The 26,483-nt window shown below is 36.7% G+C and overlaps 2 protein-coding genes and 1 long non-coding RNA gene across 26 annotated transcripts in view; 2 read left to right on the forward strand and 1 right to left on the reverse strand.

The window, feature by feature from the left end:
• Positions 1–7,227, forward strand: part of ABHD18 (abhydrolase domain containing 18) — a 34,704-nt gene extending 27,477 nt beyond the window's left edge. For 10 of the 12 annotated variants that reach the window (XM_039879586.1, XM_039879587.1, XM_039879585.1 and 7 more), the window contains 3 exons: positions 2,305–2,683; positions 3,100–3,262; positions 5,949–6,192. In XM_039879586.1, the coding sequence (XP_039735520.1) occupies positions 2,305–2,683; positions 3,100–3,262; positions 5,949–6,000 (594 nt within the window). In that variant the 3' untranslated portion in view covers positions 6,001–6,192. Of the gene's footprint in view, positions 1–2,304; positions 2,684–3,099; positions 3,267–5,948 lie in introns of those variants that run through there. The other 2 variants (XM_039879584.1, XM_039879588.1) reach the window with 2 other exon arrangements.
• On the reverse strand, positions 3,441–16,088 carry LOC120616248 (uncharacterized). Of its 4 annotated transcripts, none has more exons than XR_005656545.1 (3): positions 15,843–16,088; positions 14,566–14,893; positions 3,441–13,730 (listed from the first exon to the last, which is right to left on the reverse strand). It is a non-coding gene; the product is annotated as an uncharacterized LOC120616248 (long non-coding RNA). The 4 variants fall into 4 exon arrangements; XR_005656547.1 differs by having other exon boundaries at positions 3,441–10,708; positions 12,152–13,730; positions 14,566–16,088; XR_005656546.1 differs by having other exon boundaries at positions 14,579–16,088.
• Positions 16,089–16,413: 325 nt separating this feature from the next.
• Positions 16,414–26,483, forward strand: part of LARP1B (La ribonucleoprotein 1B) — a 78,856-nt gene continuing 68,786 nt past the window's right edge. The window contains exons 1-4 of one of the 10 annotated variants that reach the window (XM_039879601.1): positions 16,414–16,473; positions 23,540–23,598; positions 23,996–24,055; positions 25,718–25,892. In XM_039879601.1, the coding sequence (XP_039735535.1) occupies positions 24,014–24,055; positions 25,718–25,892 (217 nt within the window). In that variant the 5' untranslated portion in view covers positions 16,414–16,473; positions 23,540–23,598; positions 23,996–24,013. Of the gene's footprint in view, positions 16,474–16,630; positions 17,230–23,539; positions 23,599–23,995; positions 24,056–25,717; positions 25,893–26,483 lie in introns of those variants that run through there. The other 9 variants (XM_039879606.1, XM_039879598.1, XM_039879599.1 and 6 more) reach the window with 9 other exon arrangements.

A 26,483-nucleotide genomic window follows, 5' to 3' on the forward strand; every position in this document is an offset into this window, starting at 1 on the left:
TGGGAAGCATATAATATTTTGTTGTCTCTTGTTTGTGGTTTAAGCCTCCATTGATGTGTAATGCCTGTGTCATTTTATTTGTTGAGGGTTGCAAAATGCTGATATTCTAATTCTGTCATTAGTTTGAAGACTTTTATAAAAAATGTACTTACCTCATCTTTTATTTAATAATTCAGTTCATATAGGAAAGGCAGGATAAATGCTTCTCTTAATTTGCCAATATGATGAATGGGTTCCCTATTACACTGCTAAGGTGACCAGTTCTTTTCATGAATTTTCTTTTAACAAATTTAAAAATTTTGCACACTCTGAAAGTTAAAATAAAATGCATCATTTGAGACATCTAGAGAATCTCAAGAAATCTCAGAAATGGAATTTTTCTATCAATGAGGACTTTTCATTTATAATTTTATCACTTATAAACCTCACTTACAAAGTTAAGTCTATCTTGCATAACCTCAAAGGGTAGTTAATTTCTTGCCTTCGAGCTTTGTTAGAAAATAGTTCTAACTACTAATTAGTTCCTTGTGGTCAACTACCCATGTAATCAGAAAGATACCTATATTTGAGACCTTAAAACATGGGTTTTTTAAAGGGAGGTTCATAAATTTTGGTCTGAAATGGCAGTGTATTCTTACCCAGCACTACTTTCTCTGTGCCTCTGGCTTGGTGGTTGTATACGAGTCGTTTTTGTCTGTTAGAGCTAGTTCAGAGCAATGAATATGCAGAAATGTCAAAATGGCTTCCTTCTGTTTTTGTTTTAAAAACTGTTTTCCCTATCAAAAGAAGTTTAATCTGTTTGTGTGCCACTCTGAGTAATTAATTCTCAGATGCTTTGATCTTACATGTCCCCGTCTGGATGGCTTTAGTGATTTGTTCTGTTAACCAGGTGGTGGTTTTCTTTTTCTTTTTTCCTTGCCCTCAACCAATTTTTCACCCTTTTTTAAAGCAGATTGATGTTTCTCATCTTTCACTATTAAAAAACAATGCTTCAGTGAGTGACTCATACATACATCATTTCACAATTGTAAATTCCTAGAAATTTCGTTGTTGCTGAGTTGAAGGGTATATGCATTTGTAATGTGGTTAACTAGGTTGTCTAATCCTAGTTGTGTCAGTTTACACTACCAGCAGGAACATGTGTGTCTTTTTCCCAGTAAGTTCACAAATCCAGTATATTATCAAACCTACAATTTTGCTCAACCTGATAATGAAAATTGGTAGTTTTTGTTTAATTTACTTAATTTTTAGTGAAATTAAACATGTTTATAAATTTAAGAGCAATCTGTATTTTATTTTCTCTGACCTTATATGCATATCCTTTGCCCATCTTTTCTGTTATGATTTTGGGCTTTTTATTCACTTGTTTCTTAATAAGTTAAATCAATTAACTTTTTGTCATATAGGTTACAAATATATTTTCCCAGGCTATCATTTTTGTCTTCTGTCTTTGCTTTTAGTATTTGACACAGTTTATTTTTATTAAATTCTGTTGTATTTGTAAGTCCTTAAACTTAGGACATACTTTTGAGATTTTAAAAGGCAGTGTATTTTCCTTGATAATTTTAATTCTTAGTTCAGCCTAAAAATGGGATTTAGATTGGCTGATGTATTAATGCCAGGATATACTCATAAGACTTTTGGAAGTTCTAGCAGATCATGGATTTCCAAACTTCAGCAATAAAAACATGAGACAGAATAAATGATACCCTTTATTGTTCAGTAGGAAACATTTAGCAGTAAAATATGTCATTCATCTTGGTTCTCAGTTAAAATTTGACATCTTTTCAGGTTTTTTCTTTAAATTGTAAAATATGCACAACATAAAACGTACCATTTTAACCATTTTAATTGCACAGTTCAGTGGTATTAAGTACATTCACATTGTTATACGACCATCATCTCCATCGTCACCATCCAAGTGCAGAATTTTTCATCTCTTTAACCTGAAAATCTGTCCCCATTAAACAACCTATTCCCTGACCCTGCCCCACCCCTGGCAAACACCATTCATCTTTCTGCCTCTATGAATTTGACTACCTTAGGTTCCTCATAAAAGTGGAATCATAATATTTGTCCTTTTGTGCCTCGCTTATTCATTTAGCATAATGTCATCAAAACTTGTCTATGTTTTAGCATGTGTCAGAATTTCCTTCCCCTTTAAGACCAAATAATTCATTGTGTGTATATACCACATTTTTTTCTCATTTATTCATTGATGGACATTTGTGATTTCTTTAACAGGTTGATAAATAAAATCCTATATTATATTAAATTATGTTTTCTTTTCTTCCCTATATTCAGACAGATTCTTTCAAAATGGGACAGGAGTTCGTGAAATACTTCCATAGCAGTGCAGACAAGCTCACTAACCTTAGTCTGGTTTCTGGAACTTTAAATTTAGATATGACAGACCAGGTGGTATCCCCAAAACCTGCTGAGTGCCATAAATCTAGTAAAACATCTTTCATTGCCACATCAGAAAGACTCTTGTTGCAAGATACCTCTAAGATGGAGTGCTTCAAGCAAACACTTCCAACCAACAACAGTAGTTATACAAGTTGTAATCCTCAGGCACACCACTTACTCAGTAAAGAACAAAGAAGAAAGAATCTTCAGAAAGAATCTTTAATATTTATGAAAGGAGTCATGGATGAATGTACTCATGTAGCAAATTTCTCAGGTATGGATTTTTATATGAAATTGAGAATATCTGCTGATGTGTAAATATTTGTGAAATAATTTTAAAGATACTTTATAATTTTGTATTTTCAGGAGTATATTTATCAGCTCTAGAATGTGTTTTTCAAGATAAGTTAATATTTAAATATATTTTATTCTTGAAAATCTAAGGCCATCTTATTAGTTCATTAAAAACACTGGATTTTTCAGCTTTAGAATTTTCATCTCACTGTATTAGAGATGAATATTGATATTATAGTTGTATTTATCTTAACAAGAGTTCTAGTTTGACAGATGTTTCATTTACTGCATTGTATGATATACTGTATTTCTAATACAATTAATAGTACTTATATAAAAACCTTAGAGATTTTCTAAAGTACATATGTTGCATTTTTTAAAAAATCCTGTACCTAGTTCCAGTTGACCCAAGCCTCATCATAGTGGTTCAAGCCAAAGAAGATGCCTATATTCCACGAACAGGAGTTCGAAGTCTACAAGAAATTTGGCCAGGCTGTGAAATTCGCTATCTAGAAGGGGGTCACATTAGTGCTTATCTTTTTAAACAAGGACTCTTCAGGTAAGATGATTGGTCTAAATAGGTGTCTATTTATTTGTTGTTTGTTATTGGATTTTTTTTTTGGTAACAACTAACAAAAGATTGGGTATTTTTATCATACATTTTAGTCTTATTTCTTCCTGCCTCCTTCAATCTCACATTGTGGTACTCTCTCCTTTCTTGTCCTCTTACGTTTTTTTTTTTGTTTTTGTTTTTGTTTTTTAGAGAACTAGTAGCATATGATAGGCATGCTTTATTGTGTGGTTTCCCCTCTTCAGATATTTATGACCAGGCATTTTAGGGAATAGGGAGGAATACCAGGTTTATAAAACTTGCTTAATTCATCTTGAGTTTTTCACTCCACTCTAATGTTCTCTCAGAATGGCCTGAGCATCTGTGGAAAATCCAGCAATATTTTTCAGTAGCAAGTGAATACTGAACTAAGTGAGCAGTGAAATATTGGTTTTACTGTTAATAACCTTTTATGATTCCACTATTTGTTATAACTTATAAAAACTATGCTATAACTAGTTTTTGGTATCCTGCATTATTTCTACCTCTATTCAATTTGATGGTAAAAGGTATCCTTGGACTATAATAATTATTAATGGTTAAATAAACTAGTTCACATAAAGTGCTTAGATCAGTGCCCTGTGTATAATAGTTTCAAAAACTTCCAGCTGAATAGCTATGTTTGACATGTTTTAATTCTTTTTAATAATTCTTTGTTGTTACTTATTTAGTTCAACTTACAGATATAACCTTTTAGATGTCCGGAGTAATTCTTTAAGTCTGTAATGTCCTGAAGCATATAATAAACCTTTTTATTATACAATGTTTTAAAAATTATTTATTCAGCATTTGAGTCCCTGTTAGTTGCTAAGTGAACAGACTACCTACCCAGTGTGACTCTCTTGCACAGCAAACAAGAATTGTGAGTACTTAGGGTTGCTAGGGTTGCTCAAGTAGAGTCTAAAGTTCTATTTGTGAATGCAGACAACCCACATGCTTGCTTTAGTAAATCAGTATCAAATTTATTTTTCTCTTTTATGTATCTAAATGGAAGTGTGGCTGGGAGGCATTAGGAAGAATAGATATAATCGAAGTCAGCTGTAAAAACTAACAAGTGTTCATTTAAAGGCTTCATTTGAGAAAGAGAGAAATGTTAGCTGTTACTGTGTGCCAGGTACTAGAGCAATTGCTTCATATGTTATTAACCCCTTTATACAAATACAGGGAACAAAAAAGATTAAATAGCTTTCTCAGGTGTAGAGTCACTACTAAGGTATTTGGCCTCTCCTACTCCCCACCAGTCACTTCAAAATTTTGAACAAAGTTTAGATGATATTGGAATAGAATTTTTAAAAATTCATTCTTTTCACTCACCAGATGTAAAAGAAGCCACTTCTTTGTATGCTCTGATATTTTCTTTTAAGTTATTTAGAACTGATTGATACTATAAGTGAATAGAGACTATTAAAATGATTTAAAAGGTATAGTTATACCTTTCCTAACTGCCCTCATACCATTTACACAAGCCTAGGTTGCAAGCTTAGGCATCAGGAGATCAAGTAAATGTATTCTAACAGAGCAAGTATCCAGGACTAACTCAGAGGAAAAACCTGTCCAGTGGACAGACACCTCAGGGCCCTCTCTCACCTGCAGTCAACTGCTGCTCTCATACTCGCCCTAAAACACAATCTCGTGTTTACACCAACATGCAAATGTCCATCTTTAATTTGTTTCCCTTCTCATTGTTTGTTACATTTTACGAGAGTCAATTTTTGAGCCAAACATACACAAGTGTAATACTATACAAGTGTAATGGAAAGCTGTCTTCCCGTCATATTGGAAATCATAATCTATTAGGAGGCTGCCAGTTTTAAAGGTTATATATTTTTATAATCTTAATCTTTTTTAAGGATGTGGGGAAATGCTTAGTCAAATGTGTAGGATATAGAATATCATCTCATAGTTATTTTTTAAACTGGGTAAAAATATAGACATATGCATTAAAAAAAAGCCTGAAGGAAATATATGAAAACATTAAAGTAGATACCTTAGAGTGGTGGGGTTCTGACCTTTTCCCCTTTCTGTATTTTTGGATTTTCTGAACATTCTCCAGTGAAAATGTAGAATTTCACAACATGAAAAAACCAAAACTAGCTTTAAAAATAATATGATATGGACCTGGGCCAGATCAATTTGACTGTTCCTTTCCAATAAAGATATTAAAATACCTAGTAAAGTTAATGTAGGAAACTAAGGCTTTTGATTTTAAGTTCAGTTGCTAGGAACATGTTTGTTTTATAAAGAAAAAGCATCTATACCATAATCTGAAATAGAATGAATACTACATTCTGAAAAGTTATGTAGCCAGTTAATATTCAAGAAGTGACGAAAAGGAAACCAGTTCCTTTATCATTTTATGTATTACACATATATGTAAACATATATAAATCTGAAGGCACAAAAAGTGCTTCACAGAAGAAAATGGTGCTTCTGAACCGGAAATACATTTGCAGTTTTCCAGTGGTGGTGAAGTAACATGGATACAAATACCCTCAGGTAACTGCCTCTTTCACAACTATCTGGAGAGGAGGTCAGTTAAAAGCCACAGGTAATTCTGGAAATAACCTATAGTAAAAGCACTGTTTCCTCCCCCCACCTTGCTAGTTACTAGTTTTTCTTTCATTTTTAATTTTAGACGAGCCATCTATGATGCATTTGAACGCTTTCTCCATAAATATGCAAACTAACTGGATCACTGTATGTAACCAGTGTGGGCATCATGTTTCTTACGAAAGGAGTTTCATCCTCTGATGATGTGAAGAATAAGCAGACAGCACTATATATTTAATTGCTATCAATTTAGTCTGGAATTCAGTGTTACAGACCAGTCGAATGTAATCTTCAAATGCATTTGAATAACTAAACCAATATTTGGATGAGATGATGTTGAAGTATTATTGTTTGTGGGAATCCCACATACTCAATATATAGTCTATTATTATTTATGAAAACTCAAATTTTTAATTATGAATAATTTATTAATTTAAAATAAATTTATTCATAGAAACTATATTGGTTTTTACGGAACTGCTCAAACAGCTTATAATATATCTGCCTGTATTGTATACCCTTATGTGTGATATCTCTACTATTGACTTGCTTTGAGAAACATGTTTATTTCTTTTATGGATCCACAGTGAATTTATAATCTTATTTTCACCTTTAATTTTCTACCATAGAAATACTTATGATGTATAAAACCGGTATTAACTTTGAATTCTAAAATATCCTGATTGTTTCTTATTTAAGTGCTTTTAATAATTAAAATTAATGTGAGAATGCAGATAAGATGCATAAGACTTGACTGAACTTAAAAACTGCCAAATATCAGATTAGAAAAAAATGCCAAACATATTTTCCCTACATGAAAAATGGAAATATCCGTTGTATTAATTGACAGATATTGTCTTAACATTTTCTTCTATACCTACTCTAAGTTTGCTAAACATCTAACTTTAGGCCAAGAACTTAACAGCTTTGACTTTTTAATTTAAAAAATGAATGACTGCAATGAAATTGATTTGTCCTAAATAACTTTTACACAAAAGATAAAACTGAACTTTTTTAAATTGGAAGATCACATAGCTAGATTTGGTGCTTTCTTTTTATGATAAACTCAAGCTGAGAGCTAAAATATTCTTAAAAAGTAGAAACTATTTTTGGGTATTGTGTTAATAAGGCTTGGAATAAATGTATTTTCAGTTTTGTTTGATATCTGTGTTGTCTATAGATTATTTTTAAATATGTATTCCTAGTGTAGTAGTATATTTAAATTATAATGTGCCTTTGTAACATTTTTAAAGGTGATTATTATTATTATTTGTCACTCCAATACCTCCATCACTTAATAAACTATTAAAAGTTACTAATGTAAAGTCATTGATAGTGGAGTTGTAAATTCTTTTTTTTTTTTTTTCCTTTTCTTTTTTTGGAGTTGTAAATTCTATAAAGCTACTTTGGCATAACAAACCAACACGGTTACAGCCATTTGAGCTATAGCAATTTTACATGTTCAGACTAGAACCTTTACTTTTAACTAAAAGTATAAAATCTAAAGTTCTACAATAATATACCCTATACCCTTTAAAGATAAAGTAAAATTTATTGTTAACTGAATTACAAGTATTTTCTTTTGTATATTGTGAGGTAATATGATTGAATGTTTTCTGAACAATGGCTTTAGTAAAACCACTACTTTTATTTTTCACGTAAATATTTCTAAGAAATAATGTACTACGGTATGTGACTTTCTATTGATAAAAGAATGAAATTTCCTTTCAATTAACTCTTACACATAACAAAATAATAGTCTCCCCAACATGTGAATAAAGGTATTTTAAAATTTTTATCTCTTAACCTTATACGTGAAGAATATATAATATATCCATGCTGCTACCTTAACTGATTCAATGCAAAATACCTTTTCTTGAAGTTTTTATCAACTCTCCTTAGAATAGTGACTTAAGCTTCATACACACATACATACACATACAGTCTGCCATTTTGAAGATAAGACACAAACTGCCAAAAATTCATTTAGGCCAGAGTTGTAAACTGGCAGTTGATACAGGCCAGCTTGGCCCACAGTTTTATCCTGTATGCATAACATTTCAAAATTTGAAACATGCTTAGGTTGGCATGCATTCCTAGTTTACCACAATCCATTGGACTCCGTCCTATATTAGACTATGTCACTACTTTGTGTTTCTTAATTAGCACTGAAGACATCTGAGTTTGAGACTGCAGGCTTAGATTTGTGGTTAGAAAAATGTTTTTGAATTTCATAGTTTGCTAATGTTGTAATTACTATTAAGTAATTTTAGCATAAGCATTTGTTATGAATGTAATTTTTTTAATGTGGTGCTTTCTCTGGTAAAGACTATTGAATTGTTAATGTTGTAACTAAGATTTTAAAAATTTCCAAATTTTTATACTTCACAATAAAAGCTTATTTAAAAAAATATGCTCGAGATATTATTCTAAATATAGAAAATGTGTCACATTTTATTAATATATCCAAACTTGAACTGAGTATGTGTTCCTCCTTAGTTATATTAATATATAACCCAAAGAAGGTAAGGCAGAAATAAGCTAGGGAGGCTCTAGCAGATCAGTAATCATTATATACAACGAGAGCCAAAAATTGCCCCCCGAATATATGTGATCCTATGGAAACCAGCATTTTGACAGACCATTGTTTTCTGACTGCTGTATAACTCACTACTGGATATGACTGCATTTATACTAATAAATGTACTGCGAACAAAATCCAGAAATAGGAACTTACCTATAGGATGCAGTTGGACTGGGAATGAGGGTCCTAGGCAAAGACTTCTATAGAAACCAGGTTTGGAAATAAAAGGAAACATGGCACGTAAGACAAAGAGAAAAGTAAATTTTGGCCATTTTACAGGAATGGAATAACCTAATTCTAGTAATATTCATACAGGCGGAATCCTAAGAAACCGATGATTGTATGAAGGACTTTGAAAAGTTTTAACTAGAAAGTGTTGGGCAACAAAATGAAAATGATTTTCCTCAGGATCAAAAGAGCTAATATACAGATTTAGCAGCTTGTGATAATTAGAAGAAAATTTACACAGTTTCCCTATATACAGCACTGGGGTAATTCCTCAAAGAAACAAGTTGTACCCTAGCATTTTGCTGCTCAAAATGTGGCCAATAGATGGGCAGCATCAACAACTTATACTAACGAATAATAGTAATAGTTAATTCTAAAAATAAACTAAGTTCAAAACATAACTTCTTCTCTTCCAGTTTTTAAAGAACAGGGGTTTTCAAAGAACAGGGTATTGAAGGGGTTAGTACCTTTATGAATTTGTCAACATAAGAAATGTCCAAACCTGTACAGAATTTTTTATAAGTTTATTTTTGAGGCAAACTAATGACAAATGCTGGGGAGCAAGATCTCAAATGCTCCCGGAATAAGTCTAGCAGCTTGTTTCATGCATTTGAAATTAAGGAGGGAACAGAAGGAAAAATTACATGGAGGTTGGAAAAAGCAAGGTGAGGATTGGATTACAGGACAGTTAAGATTATGTGCTCTCTTGAGGGTTAATACCCACTAGGAGGGGTATTCTGGTATTTCAAAGGTGTGTTAATCTAGATGCACAAGAACAATGGGCAAGGCTGCCTTAAAACCTTTCACTGAAGTTACAGGCCTGGGCGTGACTACCCACCTTGACCCGCCCAGTTAGGAATTTATGATCAGATCACCCTGTGAGATTACTTTCCATAGAACCCTTTTTTCTTTTGTCCACATGTAAAAGGCAAAAAAAAAAAAAAAAAACTAGTGTGGCAGGAAAGGCAGAGAATTTTGAGTATCAATCCTAGCTATGATTGGCAGGGTTCTTAGGCAAGATAATTAAACATTTGAGAGAGTTCCTACTTCTGTTAAACCGGCCTACCTACAAGAGAGCTACCTACCTAGGAACAGCAATCTGGTGCAAAGTAAACTAGATTTGTTTTGAAACTATGTTTGCATAACAAGCGCAGTGTTTTTTTAACCTACTTATATAATACAGATAAGAGAAAAAAGCAAAATTTTGTAAAGGTGTTTTACTCTCACTTTATCTGAGACTGAATATGTCAGTTTTATTTATTGAAGGGAAGATGCATGTAAGCCATTAAAACACACATTAACACTGACCCTGCATTAAAGGTTAGAGATAACTGAAAGCATTTAGTATTTATCCAAGCATTTATCTCACCTTTATTGTGATAAACAGGGCCCAAGGCTCTGCCACTTGGAGGTAATGATGGTTCAGTATATCTTGTTGAAAAATCAGTCTCTTTTAAAGTCATTACTTTATAGGAAGTTAAAAAAAAAAAAAACTCTGGGTTCAGTTTATCTACTCTTTGGACTGTAGGACTTTGAAACAGATTATATCTAATGCATTCTTTGAAATCTCTCCAGCATTAAGTACAGCTATTTGCACATTGGGTTTTCGCAAGCCTGAACTTAAATTACACTGGTAGAAGAAAAAAAAGATCTTGATGTTGTTGTAGGACTTAACTTTCCTGAGACACTAGCAGGAGAGGGAGAAGGAGTGAGTTCAATCATCTGAGGATATATTAGCATACTCTAAACAGGAAAAACAAGATTTATCTTTTAAAGTCTCATTTGAACAATGTGATCATCAAGTTTGTATAAGGATAATTAGGTGTTTCATAACTTCCGGGGGCCTAAAGAACCATGCTCCCTTCTTTGAAAAGTTGACCCTGTACTTGTGCTCTAGATTCCAGTTTTTCATTACAAAATGAAAACAAAAACAAAAAACAGGTCATGACTTCAAGTTCACAATCTTTAGTCATTCTCTCTGTTCCATTTTGACATTCCGGTCTTAAGGAGATCATTTGCTGGTTGGTCAGCAGCTGTGAATAATGCATTTAAAGCTATTGAGAGGCTACAATGCATCAGGGAGATTATTATAACTATAAGAAGCATAATTTCAAATGTTTAGAATACTTCAGAGCCATAGTCCCCAAGATCCAACCAATCAAAATCAAGTAAGTCGAAGACCCCACTGAAGGAGTCACCTTTTTAAACCAAATGGCTTGTTCTGTAATCACGTAATTAAGTTTCAACTTCCCCAGAAGTTAATCCAAGTACTGCAGATCAGACACCCTTGCTCAGCTATAAGATAATCAAGGGCTATCCTATCATCAGGAACAACTTTGGCCCAAGAGTCTAAGGATCAATATCTTCAAAAGTTAAAGGAGAGGCTCTTGATCATAGATAGACTCATTTACATTTTATTCCTAACCAGGTAAGTAGGAACTTGCCAAAGGAAGGAAATTCTAAAATCATGAATGTCTCCTGGTAGATCTTTTCTAATTCAAGGATGTAAATCTGGAAGTTGACCAATGGTGACTTAGTACCTTTGTGAAAAGTTAGGGGTACACTTAGAATACCTAAGAAGCATCACCCAGTTATGTAACAACCATCTAGGTAGTCATAGGCTCAAGGAGAATAATAATCACCACAGACAAAGATAAATCCTGTTGGGGCACAGACCACTTCTACCAAGGTGGCACTGATAATGGATTCATTCAGAGGTATTGGTTATATTTGCCTTTTTAAGCCAGGGGTCAGTTAGGTTTTCAGCATATTTGGTAATCTCTTAGCCTTTCAGCATATTTGGTAATCTCTTAGCCTGAAATAAACCTGAGATTTGTCTGCACCCTGGGTAGTTTTATTGTAAAAAGTAACTGTCTTCAGAGTGAAAAGGCAGTTCAGATGGGACGATATAACGTGAGTATTCAAGTGAAAAAAGATGGGAGAGCAGTAGGAGTCACATTTATCCTACTATCTTTTAGGTACCTCTTTAATTCTTCATTAGCCTTTTGTAATTAGTCTTTTCATAAAGCTATATGGGAATCGTGAAGACTTCTGCCTGCCAATTAGAGTAGGCATGCAAGTGCACTTCTTAAATGAGCAATATTTTATTTAATTGGAATGTTCCCATCATGACCATTACAATTCTAGGTTGGTTTTAGGAAAATGTTGCTATCTTTCTACATATATGAAGCTTCCAGGATTATACAGTAGTTCTTAAATATAAAACAAGCAGGGATGCTGGAAGGTGCCGTGTTCAACTCTTTAATTATAAAGGATTCCATTTCTTTAGCTAGGCCTTTGGGTTTACCAGAGCCAAACTTAATACCTAAGAGGGCCTATCATGGGAGTCTTCTTGAGGTAGTGACTGCTCTAACAACCTTTAAATGCTTGAATTGTGCCCACCAATATTTGAGCTTTTTCTACTTTCAAGATTTCCATTAGCAACTAGTCTTTATTTAAAAGAAAATTTTGTTCACCTGAGGCCTCCCACTGGACCCAGCTAGATCCTGAACCCAATCCAGTTTTCAAGTCGGACACAGTCCAACTCCAGCTGGTAACCACCAACAATTCTCAACATGAGAAATGTACTAGCCTTCATCTACACAAAAAAAGACAAATATGCACATTAATACACCAGCAGTAACCCAAGAAATGTTACTATGGACTGACAAAGAAAAGGATGTGCATACTACCAGCAGTTCTCAGTGTGGATTAAATCAGTAGACTCCAGTAAATAGGGATTGCAGGCTGGAACTGGGGGAAAGAAACCAGCAAACCCCAATAAATAAGGATTGCAGACTGGAACTTGGGAAAGGGATTCCAAACACGAGGGGAATTAGACTGAACCAAAGGCTAGGGATCGGTGTTTGGATGAAACCATCTGCCAGCTCAAGCTGATCTCCTAATCCCTGGACTGGAAAGCCAATTACATCAGAAGATCCATGAAGAGAGCAGAGGTCAGACACCAATGGCCTTTAGAAACAGCAAGAAAGAGCACTCAAAAAAGTTCTTAGTCACCATGCCTGTGTTTTTCATTGTCCTCAAATGCTGTCAGAACTTCACTTCAAATCACACTTTCTTTGCTATCAAATCTGTTAAAGAAAATTCAACCAAGTAAATTTAAAGATCTAATTGGCCTAACTGAAGGATTCATGAATTGGACAGCATCTCTTCCAGTGAAAAGTGCTCTAAGAACTTGTACAAAATGAAAGCTTTTTGTAGGTAGAAACTGGGCAGGACAAGAAAGTTATTAGCAAAAAAAGACTTTCAGGCAGGGTCACCTTTCTTTGGGGAGCAAGAGTAGCAGGGGACTTTAGAGGGCAGATTACCTCATTAGTGTAGGTAAACCAGACTGACTGGCCTAAGGTCATGTTCCTGGGAGGAGATGGAACTGCAATTAAGTCTTGGTTTGTTGTTGAGGGCAAGTGACACCACCATGGGTCTGACATTTCTTTTTCTTAACAACTGGTAAAAGACAGAAAGCCTGGTTAAAGAATGTAGCTCTCTCACATTCCTCTCGATAACTGGCTCTCCCATCCCCATTGTCTTGATGGCAATGTTGTCAATCAAATAACTGCTTCTTCCAGGCTAAATGGGGACCCTACCCAAGGGCAAATAACCCAGGGGTGGATATCAACTTGTGAGGAATAAGGACTATGACTGCCTTCTGGCTTCCAATTGCCTGCAGATCCTTTCCACTGTCTGAACCCATGGAGATGCAAAGGAAGGCGAGGAGTCCATTGGTACAATTGGACAGATCGGCCCTCCCTGGCACAAGGGCAGGAAAAGGGTGGAAAGCACATATGAAGGGACAGATAGAAGACAGGCAAAGAGTTATCAATATGTGTTTAAAGACAAACAACAAATAGCGAACTCCATATCCTGACATTAGACACTGCACTACTACAGTGGAGATCCCAAACACCTACTGTTGAGTTCTTTAGAGACCTTCTGAGTACACATTTACCCTCCGGTTCTTCTCTGTCTGCAAGCACAACCCATTTCCAAGGAAATCCTCCTGTGTTTCTTCAATAACGCATCGTTATGATTTTTTACCTTAATAAAAAAAAAAAGCGGCAAACGAAACCACTATTAAAGAAAAACACAGGTCCAAACGGTATCACTAGAATTTCATGATACCAAACCTAGATTTAAAATCTGATCTAATTGCAATTTCAAACTCTCCCAGAAACATAATCTTAATCTACCAGTCTGTAATTTTCTGATCAAAACCAATGAGGTAATCTCCATTGAGGGAAGAGGCAATCTGCATGATAAAAACCCTCCTCCCAAAATGATGTCCCAGCCCATTTCTTCTGTTAATAGCTTCCTTGCCCTGACCTTCTTCCAATAAAAACCTTTCATTTTGTACAACATTCAGAGTGCCCTTCTAGTTGCTAGATGGGATGCTGCCAGATTCACAAATTGCTCAATAAAGCCAATCAGATCTTCAAATTTACTTGGCTGAATTTTGTTTTTTAACACCACCAACCATGGCTAGGTAACCCATATAAATCTAACTTTGGAGAACTATTTCACGTAACCTTTTTCTCAACTGAATCAGTCTTTAATCCACATGTAGTCATGCACTGCATGACAATGTTTCTGTCAATTACTGACCACATATAAGAAGGTGACCCATAAGGTTATAATGGAACTGAAAACTCCCTATCACCCAGTGACGTCATAGCCACATTCCTCCTGTTTGTGATGCTGATGTACACATACTGTGCTGCCAGGCCTATAAAAGTAAAGCATATACATAATACTTGATAATATGTTACTCATTTATGAATTCACTATACTTTTTATTATTTTAGAGTGTACTTTTTACTTATAAAGTTTCCTGTAAAACTATGCCCTGTTACTCCTGCAGCAGCCTCATTCATACCTCTTATGTTTACCTCCTTTCTTGACTGCATCATTTTCTCTTGTGCTTGATTTAGTCTTCTGTTGTTTTGTACAATAAATAACATGAGGTCGAGCAGTGGTCCCAAACCTTTTTGGTACCAGGGTCCGGGGCTTCTAAGAGAATCTAATGCCTGATGATCTGAGGCGGAGCTGAGGCGGTGATGCTGGTGCTGGGGAGCTACTGCAAATATAGATGAAGCTTCTCTCGCTGGATTGCTGCTCATCTCCTGCTGTGGTTCCTAAGAGGCCACAGATAGGTACCAGTCCACGGCTCCGGGGGTTGGGGACCTCTGCTATAGTCTTCTAGCCTAGAATTAACAGGCTATACTGTATATTCTCAGTATGTAGTAGGCTATACCATACACCAAGAATATAACTCTGTGGTGTCTGCACAACAAAGAAATCATCTAATGACACATTTCTCAGAACACATCCCCATCGATAAGCAGGGTATATTTAAACAGCTATTAAAATAGAATGTGTCTTCTGAGTCACATCAAGTGTGAATTTGTTGATAGGCTTTTGTAAGAGTGTCAGGCATTACCTGGCAGGAGTCCAAAGGCTGGTTACAACAGGAAGAGTAATAGTAGTTAAAAACACAAAGCTTCACCAATAAAAGAGCTAGTAAGGATGGCGCCTCTCTGGGATGGCAGTTGGAAGGGCAATGCCTACTTAACTGAAAATGGGTTTAGGTTGCTTAGGGGCCGGTAAACTGGAAAACAAGAAAGGCCTTACTGTTTATAGCTGTTGTAATGTATGAAGATTTTACCCACCTTATGAAATTAAGTAATTTGGGCCTAGTACAAGTTTTGAGTAAATAAGAAAATATTTATCTCGAGTTTAATTGAAGTGAAACGCATGAAGGAGAAGTCCTATACAAATTGCCTACTTTGACAGCCCTAAAGCCAAATCCATTTTTGGCAACCTTGCACTGGATCATAACGTTATTAACTCATAAATACAGGCACACGGAACCAATATCATCAGTCGTTGAATGTGATTGCCAAGTAGAAAGTTCTTATCTGATCTGATTTTAAAAATCGAAATATACTTGTACCTTTTTATCATTCCATGAAAAAAGTATTTGGAACATGGTTAATCTGTAAACAAGTGTTCTCTACAAATTAAAGGAACAGGTAATTTTTTGTAAGCTGGGGAAACAAGAACACTTTAAAAATGTTTCAGGTCGTAGGCGAGAATAAGGTCAGGGAAGCGCACTTAACTACCTGGACGAAGGTTTCATAAACCGTTACTTACAGAGGACACCTTTTTCATTTTGAACGTGGCTCAAGATCACAGGTGAGCGCGGTGCACCAGAGCGCCGGGCAGTAACCTTTTCACCGGGCGAGGCGACCGACGCAGGGGGTCAGGCGGCCCTATCAAGCACCGGGGCCCCATTCGAGAGCCGCCCAGGTGGGCTTCCCCAGGTAACCCTACCTCGCCTCAGGACAGCGCCGCCTCAGCGCCCGCGGCGGAGCGACAGCCCCGGCGCCACGTGCGCCGCCCGCCCCGCCTCCCGCGCGCCGGCGTCGGGGCGCCGCGCGACTCCGCCGCGAGTCACAGACGCGCGGTGCGCGCCCCGCCCCTGCGCCCCGAGCCCTGCGGCGGCCGGCGCGCGGGGAGTCGCCCCGGCGGCCCGCCCTCCGCGTGTGCAGGGCGCTGGGGCGGGGCCTCCGGCCGGGCCGCTCCCGGGCCCGCGGGCGGCGGCGGGGAGGACAGACGCCGGTGAGCGGCCACGTCACGCTGCTCGCGCAGGCCCCGCCCCGCCTCCCCGCGCGCCGCCCCCTGCACGCCCCGCGAGCGTTACCGGCCGTGCGGGCGCGCGCCCCGCGACTCCGCTGGGGGGCCTCCGGCCGGCGCGCTGCTGCTCCCGCGCGGCCCGCGCCAGGTGAGGGCTCGCGGCTCGCGGCTCGCGGCTGCGGCCGAGGCGCGCTGCGCTGGCGGGCGGTTAGCGCTCCGTTCGACGCGGGCAGGGCCGGCACGCCGGGCGCTGCACGGCCTCGGCCGACGCGGGCGGCGGTGGCGACGGCGGCCGGGCTCTCGGGCTCCCTGCCCCGGGCCGGAGCCCGTCGGTGCCCCGGCGGGGAGACGGGCAGCCGGGCTCCCTGGCGCCGGGCGCCCCCCGGCTGGGGCGGCTGGGCCAAGGGGATGATGTCCGCTCGCGCCCCGCCGCCCGCCGCTCACTCTCGGGAGGAGCCGCCCGCCGTGGCCGCTGACAAGGAGGCGGTGTCGCCCGCGGCGAGCCGGCCGGCGGAGCCGCTGCCCCCGCCGGAGCGCGAGGGCAAGGAGGCGGCGAGGGAGGACCGGGCCGCGGCCGCCAGCAGCGCGGGCGCGCGGGGGGAGCCGTCGCCGGCGCCGGTGCTGGGACACAGCGTGCCCCAGGCGGCCGTGCCCGTGAGGCCTCTCGCTCTGCACCTGGCGCACAAGGCGCGCGGGCCGGGGGGCCCCGTCGGCGGGGAGCCGCTGCCGCCGCCGCCGCGGGACCCACCGGCCGAGGACGCCGCGGAGCAGGAGGCGGCGGCCGGCCCTGAGGAAAAGCCGCAGCAGCCGCCGCTGCCTCCTAAGGAGAACCCCTGGACCAAAAAGCCTCTTCAGCACCTGTCCCCCGCCGGGTCGGGGCCGCCGCCGCCCCCACTGGAACCAGGTCTGTGGCTCCGGGGTGCTGGGCACCCCCCGGCGCGTGGGCACGGGGGAGGGGCAGGCCTCATTCCCTGTCAGTCGGAGGTGTTTTGTTCCAAGGTGTCATTCACTCTGCCCGTTGACATACATGGGCATCTGGGACGGGCGCGGCAGGAAGAGGTGGGACCTCGGCGTCTCCTTGACCGCTGGGGGAGTGTGGCCCGTGGCCCCGCGGGCGCCGGCGTGCTGTGTTTGGCCCCCCACGTGTTCACTGCCTTGGGAAAGCTTCACTTGAGGTCGCCGGCGCGATGCACCCCGTGGCACAGCTTTCGTGGACTTTCCAAAAAGGGGGTGTCTTTGTACACGGAAGCGCGGTTGTGATTTTTTTTTTTTTAATTGTGAAGTCATTGACAAATTGAAAGTTTCAGTGTTTTCCAGTCACGAAGTAATCAGATTAAAGTTGAGGCTGTATGCTGTAGTTGATACTAAAATGCTTTTGCGTTGTGATTGTGGTGGAAAGCAATCGAAGTAGGGTAGTTGACGTGACGGGATTGCTCCGTATTAAATAAATGGTCGTCCTCTCACGTTCAGTTAGCCCTCCTTTCTTTAGAGATGAGATTATGTCACTGCTTCCGAATGCTGGCCAGTAATGTGTGGCCTTTGATGCTTTATTTTGGTTGTAACAACTACTTTTTTTTCTTCTTGAGTTTAAGTGGAAATAGCAAATACAACCAAGACGAAAAGCAACATCTCCTACTTTGGCTTTCTAAATTAAGTTGTTGTAAATTAATTGAACTTTTAGTATAGCAATTACAGCTGTTTACTTGCTATTCTTGACTTTTTCTTAAAAGTTAACAGCGAGGCAGGGAAAATCTGAGCATGTTTATGGGGTTGTGAAGAGCAGTTGAGATAAAGGATATGGTATAAATATAGTGGTTATTGTAGACCTGCTTTATGTTATTGCAGGTATATAACATTTCTTCAGAGGAATTCCAGTAGAGTGAGAGAAGTGTGCAAAAACTAAAGTCAATTAATACTTCTTTCACTCTGCTGTGCAAAATCCATTCTAAATGGATTTTGACGCTTGCAGAAAAAAAAAACTTAAAATTTTGTTCTAAATTTAATATTACAAAGCATTCTCTTTTGCTGCAAAGATCTGTTTACTACTATTAACTAACTGAAGTGAACAAAAGTCTTAAAGTGAAATCTCCATAAAATTTAGGGACGAGAAAGAAGGTCCTAGTGAGTCTTAATGGCTGCCTCACCTCCCTATTTCTAAACTTACACAGTTATATATAAATTATACTCAGTGAACTACAAAGAAACCTGAACTCGTTCTTAGTTGATTGTAAAATCAGCTTGACAGGTTTTTAAGCTATTAAAGTAAAACCTTTTAATTGGAAATGACCTTGTGAAAAATATATAACAGTTTAAGGTAACTGCAGGTATCTTCACTGCGGATCTTAATCTTTGTTAGAGATTAAGATTAAACCACTGCTTGCTGTATGGTGTGATTCATGGGAATTTCAGTTTTGCTGTTAGGTATCTCTGTAGGCAACTCGTTCTCCTCTTGGAATCCATTCTGTCCCCACAGGAATACTGTTTTTCAAATTTGGAGTTGTATAGTAACTTGAAGTCTCTCCTATACCGACGCTATGCTGTTCTGCCACAACCTCTACTTGAAATTGAATAACTTTGGTGATATAAATAAGAGGCTGTGGTGTGGAAATACACAGTGTTCTGAGAGGCTGGCTTCTAGGGCAGGCATTGTTAATAACTACTAGCTAGTTGACTTTTGGCAAGATTTCTGGCCTTGTGAATGAATGAAGTGAATGTATTTATCTCTTCCAGTTCTTAATACCAGAGTGCCATCTGTAACTGGGTGTCTTGGCTTCTTGTTTTCCTAAGCAAATTTGCAACTTCAAGAACAATGAAATAGGAGCATAGGTCTTTTAGAGTCCAGAGTAGGTGAACTAACTTAACACTAGGGAGTGTTAAGTTAGTACAATAATTAGTAGGAGGCCTGTATAATTTATCTTACAGATTAGCAAATTCTTGAGGGAAAAAGGATATTAATTATGCTGGGATAACAGATTTAAACCATGTGTATTCTGGCCAAACCTAGATTTACTGTCACTCTTTAATGAGTTACAAGGACTCCATCCACAGAATTTTGCCACAAAGTTTATTACTAGAGATAGAAACATTATAGGAAATCTAGGGGAGTGTTTCAAGATTTGTAATGAATTTTCTCTGTTAGCAGCTGCAGGTGATGCATTCTTGGTTCTTTAGACCTTGTGAGACACTTTCTTCCACTTTTAGGATAGTTCTGGCTTGTATATTGCTGTTTTTCAACCAATACCTGGCCCACCAAAGAGGCCTAAAATGGTGTCACTGCAGTCTTTAATTCAGTCAGTTCAGAGAGAATTGTTCTTCAGTCTGCCCTAACCCTGTTTAAAAGAGTTGCATTTACTACTGCCATGTCACCCTGAATGTGCCCGATCCCATCTAATCTCGGAAGCTAAGCAGGTTCAGGCCTGGTTAGTACTTGGATGAGAGACCACCTAGGACTACTAGATGCTGTAGGTGTAAAGAAATAAATAAACGAAGTAGTTGCATTTATTTTGGAATACCTGCATTAAAATCACAATATGGGATTTATTAGTTAATCACCTGTAGCCATGGTTAGATTTTGCATATTATAAATCAGCTTTCTAATATAATTTTCATTTTACCCACAGAAACATGGTATATAAAATTTTCGATTTTTCTATCCTTTTTCATTCTTAATCTTCTCTGACCCTTTCGACCCTCTTTCTCTCAGTGCCTGTTCCCCAGCTGTTATTACCCTAGTAACATTTAAAGTTATATAGGTGATGCATACATTTTCCTTGTTAAAAACAGAACTTTTGATGTCCCCTTCAAAAGATGATAATCACGTTACCAATTTACTGAATATCCTTTTAGATCTACGCTATTATTTCCAAATATAGTGTTTTGTATATGTGTTTAGAGCATACCATTTTTCAGAGTGTTGGTTGATCCCTTTTTTCCCATTAACATTGTCACGTTTTTAAAAATTATTTTTTATGGAAGTATAATTGATGTAGAACATTGGTTTTGAGTGTACAACATAATTATCATCACGGAGTATTTGTTAGATTATTATAGTTATGAAAATTGAAGTAGTTAAAATTGTCCTTATGTTGCAGTTTTTGTTTTCATTATCCAAGTTCTTAAAATGAGTTGTTTCCTTTATCTATTTAGAATTGTTTCCTTATAGATTCTTAGGGTTAATGAACAATATTTTAAAGATAATGAAATATTCAAAAAAATTTTACTTGTATAATGTCTCACCAGTGATGCTTGGAAAAAGGAGAGGTGGAGATCAAACACTTCTTCATGTATGTTTATATATACTTGGAGTAGTTTAAATTTTTTTCTTAGGTTTCGTCTGAAAAGATGTATAATTAAAATTTTAAATTTAATTTTATAGATTGGCTTGCTTTTTCAATCTTAAGTTTCTCTAATGACATGCAGGGCAGTTTCCTCCATTTTAGTCAAATCATGGAAAAACGAAAAGAATTCTCAGGCCTGTTTTACTTGGCTTTTATATGTGTGTATAAAATTATGTTTAAAACCTGGTGGACTTTTTTCATGTCAATACATACAGGTTTGTCTTCTAAAAGTTTTACATTATTCTGTGTAGATGTACTGTAATATAACTTTCCCATATTAATGAATGTAGAAGTTATTTAAATACAGTTATCAGAAAACCTGCAGTGAATATCTCATACAGACATCTTTGTGCCTTGTCTTGATTCCTAGGTAATTTCCCAGAAATTAAATTGCCTTATTAAAAAGTATATACATTTTAAATGATAGGTTATCCTTGAAAGATTATACTACTCCACACTCTTGCCAGCAGCATGAGAGAAACGTTCTTTTCTTTAGAGACTGGCCAACATTTGGCATTCTCTTTTTTGTCAGCGTGATAGGTGAAAATAGTTTGTTGTTTTGTTTTACATTTCTTTATTAGTACGATTGAGTACCATTTCATGTTTGACCATTTGTATTTCTTTTTTGAATCACCTGTTTTTTTTTTTACTCATGTTTTTGTTTTGTTTTGTTTAAGCTTATTTTTAACTGAAAAAAAAAAAAACGGTTGATAAGGTAGTCTAGGTGAGCAGTGCAAAGGACTTCGTCATGTTGAACTTAGAATTAGACAAACGTGTTTGCGTAGTTATTATTGCATAACTACAGATCTCCCTTCCACCTCTGTTGGGATGCCTGCCCTTGTGCAGTTGTCAGCATGAAGGAGCAGACCAGAATGCTTGTTTTTTGAGGATAGCTAGCTCCCAAGAAAAAGGAGAAAAAGTGCTGGCTTTCCAAGTTCGATTCTTTTCCTCAACTCATTAATCAGGAAATTTAATGTTTTCATGGGAGAAACTGGACTTTGGAACAGAAATATTTCAGGAAAGTCTTCCTCTTGGAAAAGTAAATTAACTCGAAGGGCCATTTAGTAACCAATGTTAAGAAATCACTCTATTCCCTATCCCAGAGTATCCAACCTCATTGGCCAACATAGTTTGTCAAATCTGCAGTGAGATTAAATTATAGTAAGGATAAAATATAAAAACATCCCAATTACAATGTCTATATAGAGATACTCCATTAAAAAAAGTCAGCATTATAGATAGCACAGAATTTAATGTAAATTTTTCTCATTATATTTGCTGAAGAATTAAATTTGAGAGATTAAAATTTAAACAAAAATCTAAAAAAATTGAGTCTAAAAGATTTGACTGAAATCAAAATCTTGTTTCCTTTTATTTTTAAACGTGAAGAAATTAAGTTTGAAATTCTTCCCCTACAACTTTTTACATTTAGCTACAGGAAATAATCAATGTCTAGATAGAGTATGGGCCGTATTTTTAAATCAATAGAAAGATTATTAACTCTATCACATTCAGGTATTTTTTTCTCCAGTTTCTTAATAACTTAATTATGTCATTTAGTGTTGAAGTTTTTTTAAAAAGTTTACTTTTGTAGGGTCAGAATAAATTTTACCTTTCATTTCTGACCTTAATTTTGTGATTATTTATGTCTAATTAATTTGCAATAAAGTTGTATAAAACTTGTGTGGCCTATCCCTTATTACTTTTCATTATGTCATGTAATTTGTATAAGGATGTATTTTGTAACTACCAGGTACTTAATTTACTTGGCTTAGCAATATTTTGGGACATGTTGCGCATTTTGTTGAGAGAAAAGTCCCCCAAATGTCTTATACTGTATAACTTCCATAAAACATACATAGTATTTATAGAACATACTTCAGTCAAATTCTAGATAATGTTTAGGCAAATATTGGTTCTTTAAATTAGGGGTCTTTTCCTGCCCCCATTTTTGTCCTATTTGTCCATATATTTTTACTACTATATCTAATTTTTCTTAATGAAATATTTTATTTTTATGTACATTTATACATATGTATGCACCTACATATATGTGTCCTAAAGTATAAGGAAGAATAAAACAAATACCTGTGTACTCTGCTTTAGAAATAGAATTACTACACTGTTCTGCTTTGGGAATTACTACAGTATTCAAGATCCCTGTATGCCCACCCCGAGTGACATCTTTATCCTTCAGCCCCCTTTGATAAATAAGTACACATACTCTTTGATTTACGATGGGTTTATTTTCTGATACCATATCATTTAGTCAAAATTGCATTCAGCATAACACTATAGAGCATCAGTTGTCTATACTCACGTGTAACATAGTTATTTTATTGTCAAACACTTATTCAAGATAGGGACAAGTGGTGATTCTATGATAGTCTTATACGAAATTTTACAGAGACCTGTTTTTTTATGGTTTAAATCTAGATACAACTTAGAGTTGCCAAACTTGTTTGTTTTCAAAGACAAATAGTTTGTAGTTTTCTGATTTATTTTCTATATGCCCCATGATGAATGTATATTGAATAGAAAAATGTGTTACATTGGGAATTGCATTACTAACTTTATTGTATTGAAACATCGTATTTCTAATTTTTCATGTTGTATTTTGTTAGTGAAAGTACTGATATGTCGATGTAAGTAAACTGCTAATAGTTCCCACTTCTTGATTTTAACACTGAAGACCTATTTTAATCTACTTTTGAAATACAGTCTATTTTTTGTTAGGAATTCGAGTCTCAGAACTTTGGGTTTTGTTGGGAACGATGACTACAATGACTTACTGAAGTTGACATTTTAATAGTTATTTTGTTAAATATGTTGAGTGAAGTGTCTGTAACAACAATTCTATGTTTGTTTGTTTTTTAGAGCCCGGTTCCCCACAAATTATAAAAGCAGGAAAACTTAGGACAAAGAAATCCAGCAAGGTTTGTCTTAACACGGAGTAGTTCTTCACTACTGTATATTCAGTTTGAAAAACATTGTTTTTAGATTATTGTGTATTTTTCTTCTGTTTGTATCATCGATGTTAGTTTAAAGTTAATATGCTAGAGAATTGTAGCTTTAATGCAAATCCCTATATGCCTCTCTTACCCTGTTTGTATCAGTTTAGTCGGTGTCATTAAATAGTGGTAGAAGTAGGATCATAAGACCAAAGCATTATTTCAGTGTTCTGTTATTTGGAGAAGCTTTTGAACTAATTTTACAAATGCCTGCATATAATTGAATGTAGGCAATTCTTAAAATTGCTCTCACTTTTAGAAAATATTTTTTCTATTTAAAATTTCTAATTCGTGGACATAACACTCATTTATTACTTTTTAGGCTAGTGATTTCAGCGATATGGCGAATTGGCCAACACCAAGTGAATTAGTGAACACTGGAGTGAGTATCGTTTTAAGACTTTTTTATATTTATAGGGAAAATATCCTCATTTCAACATGCAGAATTTATTTTACTTCAGATTTAGAGAATTACATTAACAAAAGGTGCTAAAAATTCATCAGCTACCTTTTTTATAGTTTTATCCATTTTGCAGAAACCCGATCTCATTCATCACACTGTCTTCATCTGGTTGTATTCTTAGGTAAAGTTACATTTGTAAGGGGCGGATACCATGCTGTTGAATGTAATGTCTACAAATAAAGAGATTAATTTTTAATTCAGTGTGTCTAATTGAAGCCCATTTTATGTTTCAGAATTTTTGCTGTTTTTGTGATTTATAATTTTTCCAATGTGAAGTGCTAATTATGTGTGTGTGTGTGTGTGTATATATATGTATATGCATACGTGTCACATTAAGAAGTGTTCAATGAATGGATTTTTAATTTAATTTTAATTGAAGCTTTAAAAGATGGTTCTAAGATATTCTAAAAAGGGGCTTTTTAAAGGAGTAGCATGTGGTTATCTGGTCACATGTTTTTATTAGGCACTGCACACTTTGCTATTTGTACTTTGTGCAGTATTGGTGTGTAGTTGTAGATAATATATATTAAACAACTTAATTGGTGTACAAATGATGTATAATAAACTGCAAATATATAAAGTATACAGTTTGATAAGTTTTGACCTATGTAAACATATGAAACCATCACCACAGTCAAGATAACACTTAACTATTACTCCAAAAGTTTTCTCACACTTTTTTGTAATTCTCCCTGTCACATTTTTCTCATCATCCTGGACGACCACTGATGTACTTTCTGTCACAGTTAATTTGTTTTTCCTACATTTTTATATAAGTGGAGTCATATAGTCTGCTCTGTTTTTCTGGCTTTCACTCAGCTTAGTTATTTTGAGATTTATTTGTATCATGTGTTTTTGTAGTTCATTCTTTACTGCTGAGTAAGGATTCTTGTATGGATGTGATGCTGTTTGTCTGTTCACCTATTGATGGACATTTATGTTGATTCTACTTACTTTTTGGCTGTTAGAAACAGTTGTATACCAAATTTTGTATGGATATATGCTTTCTTTTCTTTTGAGTAAATACCCAGGAGCAGAATGGCTAGATTTTATGATCACTATTTGTTTAGCTTTTTAAGAAACTACCAAACTTTTCATTGCCACTTGCAGTGCATGAGAATTCTAGTTATTCTACGTACTCACTAATACTCTCTGTGGTCACTTTTAATTTTAGTCATTCTAGTAGGTGTGTGGTGGTATTACATTGTAGTTTTAATTTGCATTACTCTGACTAAAGATGTCTAGCACCTTTTCATATACTTTTGCTATCAGTATATTTTTTTTTAATGAAATGTTCAACTGTAGCATATCTTGTAAAAATTGATTTTGTTGTTACTGCATTTTGAGAATTAGTTATATACTTTAAATACAAGTTTTCTATCAAAATGCTTAGGAAATATTTTCTCCTAGTCTGTGACTGACTTTTTCTTAACAGTGTCTTTTGAAAGTAGTTGGTTTTTTTTTTTTTTTAATTTAATTTTTTTAAAGTTGTCATTTGTTTTGCAATATTTAGGTAAGATACTACCACAGATTTTTGGATATGTTAATAACAATCATTTTATTCGGAAATACTTTTTGCAGTGTCAGAGCATTATCAACCAAGGAAATAAGAAGCCACAAAATAAAAAAGAAAGAGACGACAAAGTTGAAAAGAGATGTAACAGCGAGAGCAAAGAAAGCAGGGAAACAAAATTAGATGGTCCTGGTGAAAATATCAGTGAGGATGAGGCTCAGTCAAATATTCAACGAAAGAGAGGTTAGTTCATCTCTAACTTCATCTTGATTTGATTCTTTGGAAGGAAGTTGTAGTAATGAAGAATCGTATTCAAACAGTTGATTGCAGGTAGTAACCGATGAGTATTTTTGAATTTCTTCAGGATACTATCTGCAATGGTAACTTATTTGTTTTTGTAACATTTCTGAACTATTAGGCTTTCCTTTTTGCATTTGACTTTTTTATGTAAGAAGGAATGAAGTTTCACTTACAGAAATGAGATGTAGTTTTATGATTGGAAAGTTATATGATAACTTGTTTTTTAAATCTACGTTGGAACTGCTCCCTTTATTTTAGGAAGTTCTGAGAAAATATTTTTTTAAGAATAGTCAAAATAATTTTTGTCAACTTCTTCCTCATAGCATTTTCTTACTAAATTACACTTTGAAGAAAAAACATTGTCTACATTCTTTTCCATATTCTTTTTCATGTGTCTAGAGTCAGGTTACGATTTAACTGCTTTATAAAAACATATCAGTGTTCTCAGCCTAGGAAAAAAGTGTTTTCAGGGGCCTCTAGGCAGAAGAATTCTTTAAACAGTCAGAAGGTTAGTAGCTGAGGTGAGGTGAACAT

Source organism: Pteropus medius, unplaced genomic scaffold, assembly GCF_902729225.1.
Source record: "Pteropus medius unplaced genomic scaffold, Ma_sr-lr_union100, whole genome shotgun sequence".
Classification (NCBI taxonomy): domain Eukaryota; kingdom Metazoa; phylum Chordata; class Mammalia; order Chiroptera; family Pteropodidae; genus Pteropus; species Pteropus medius.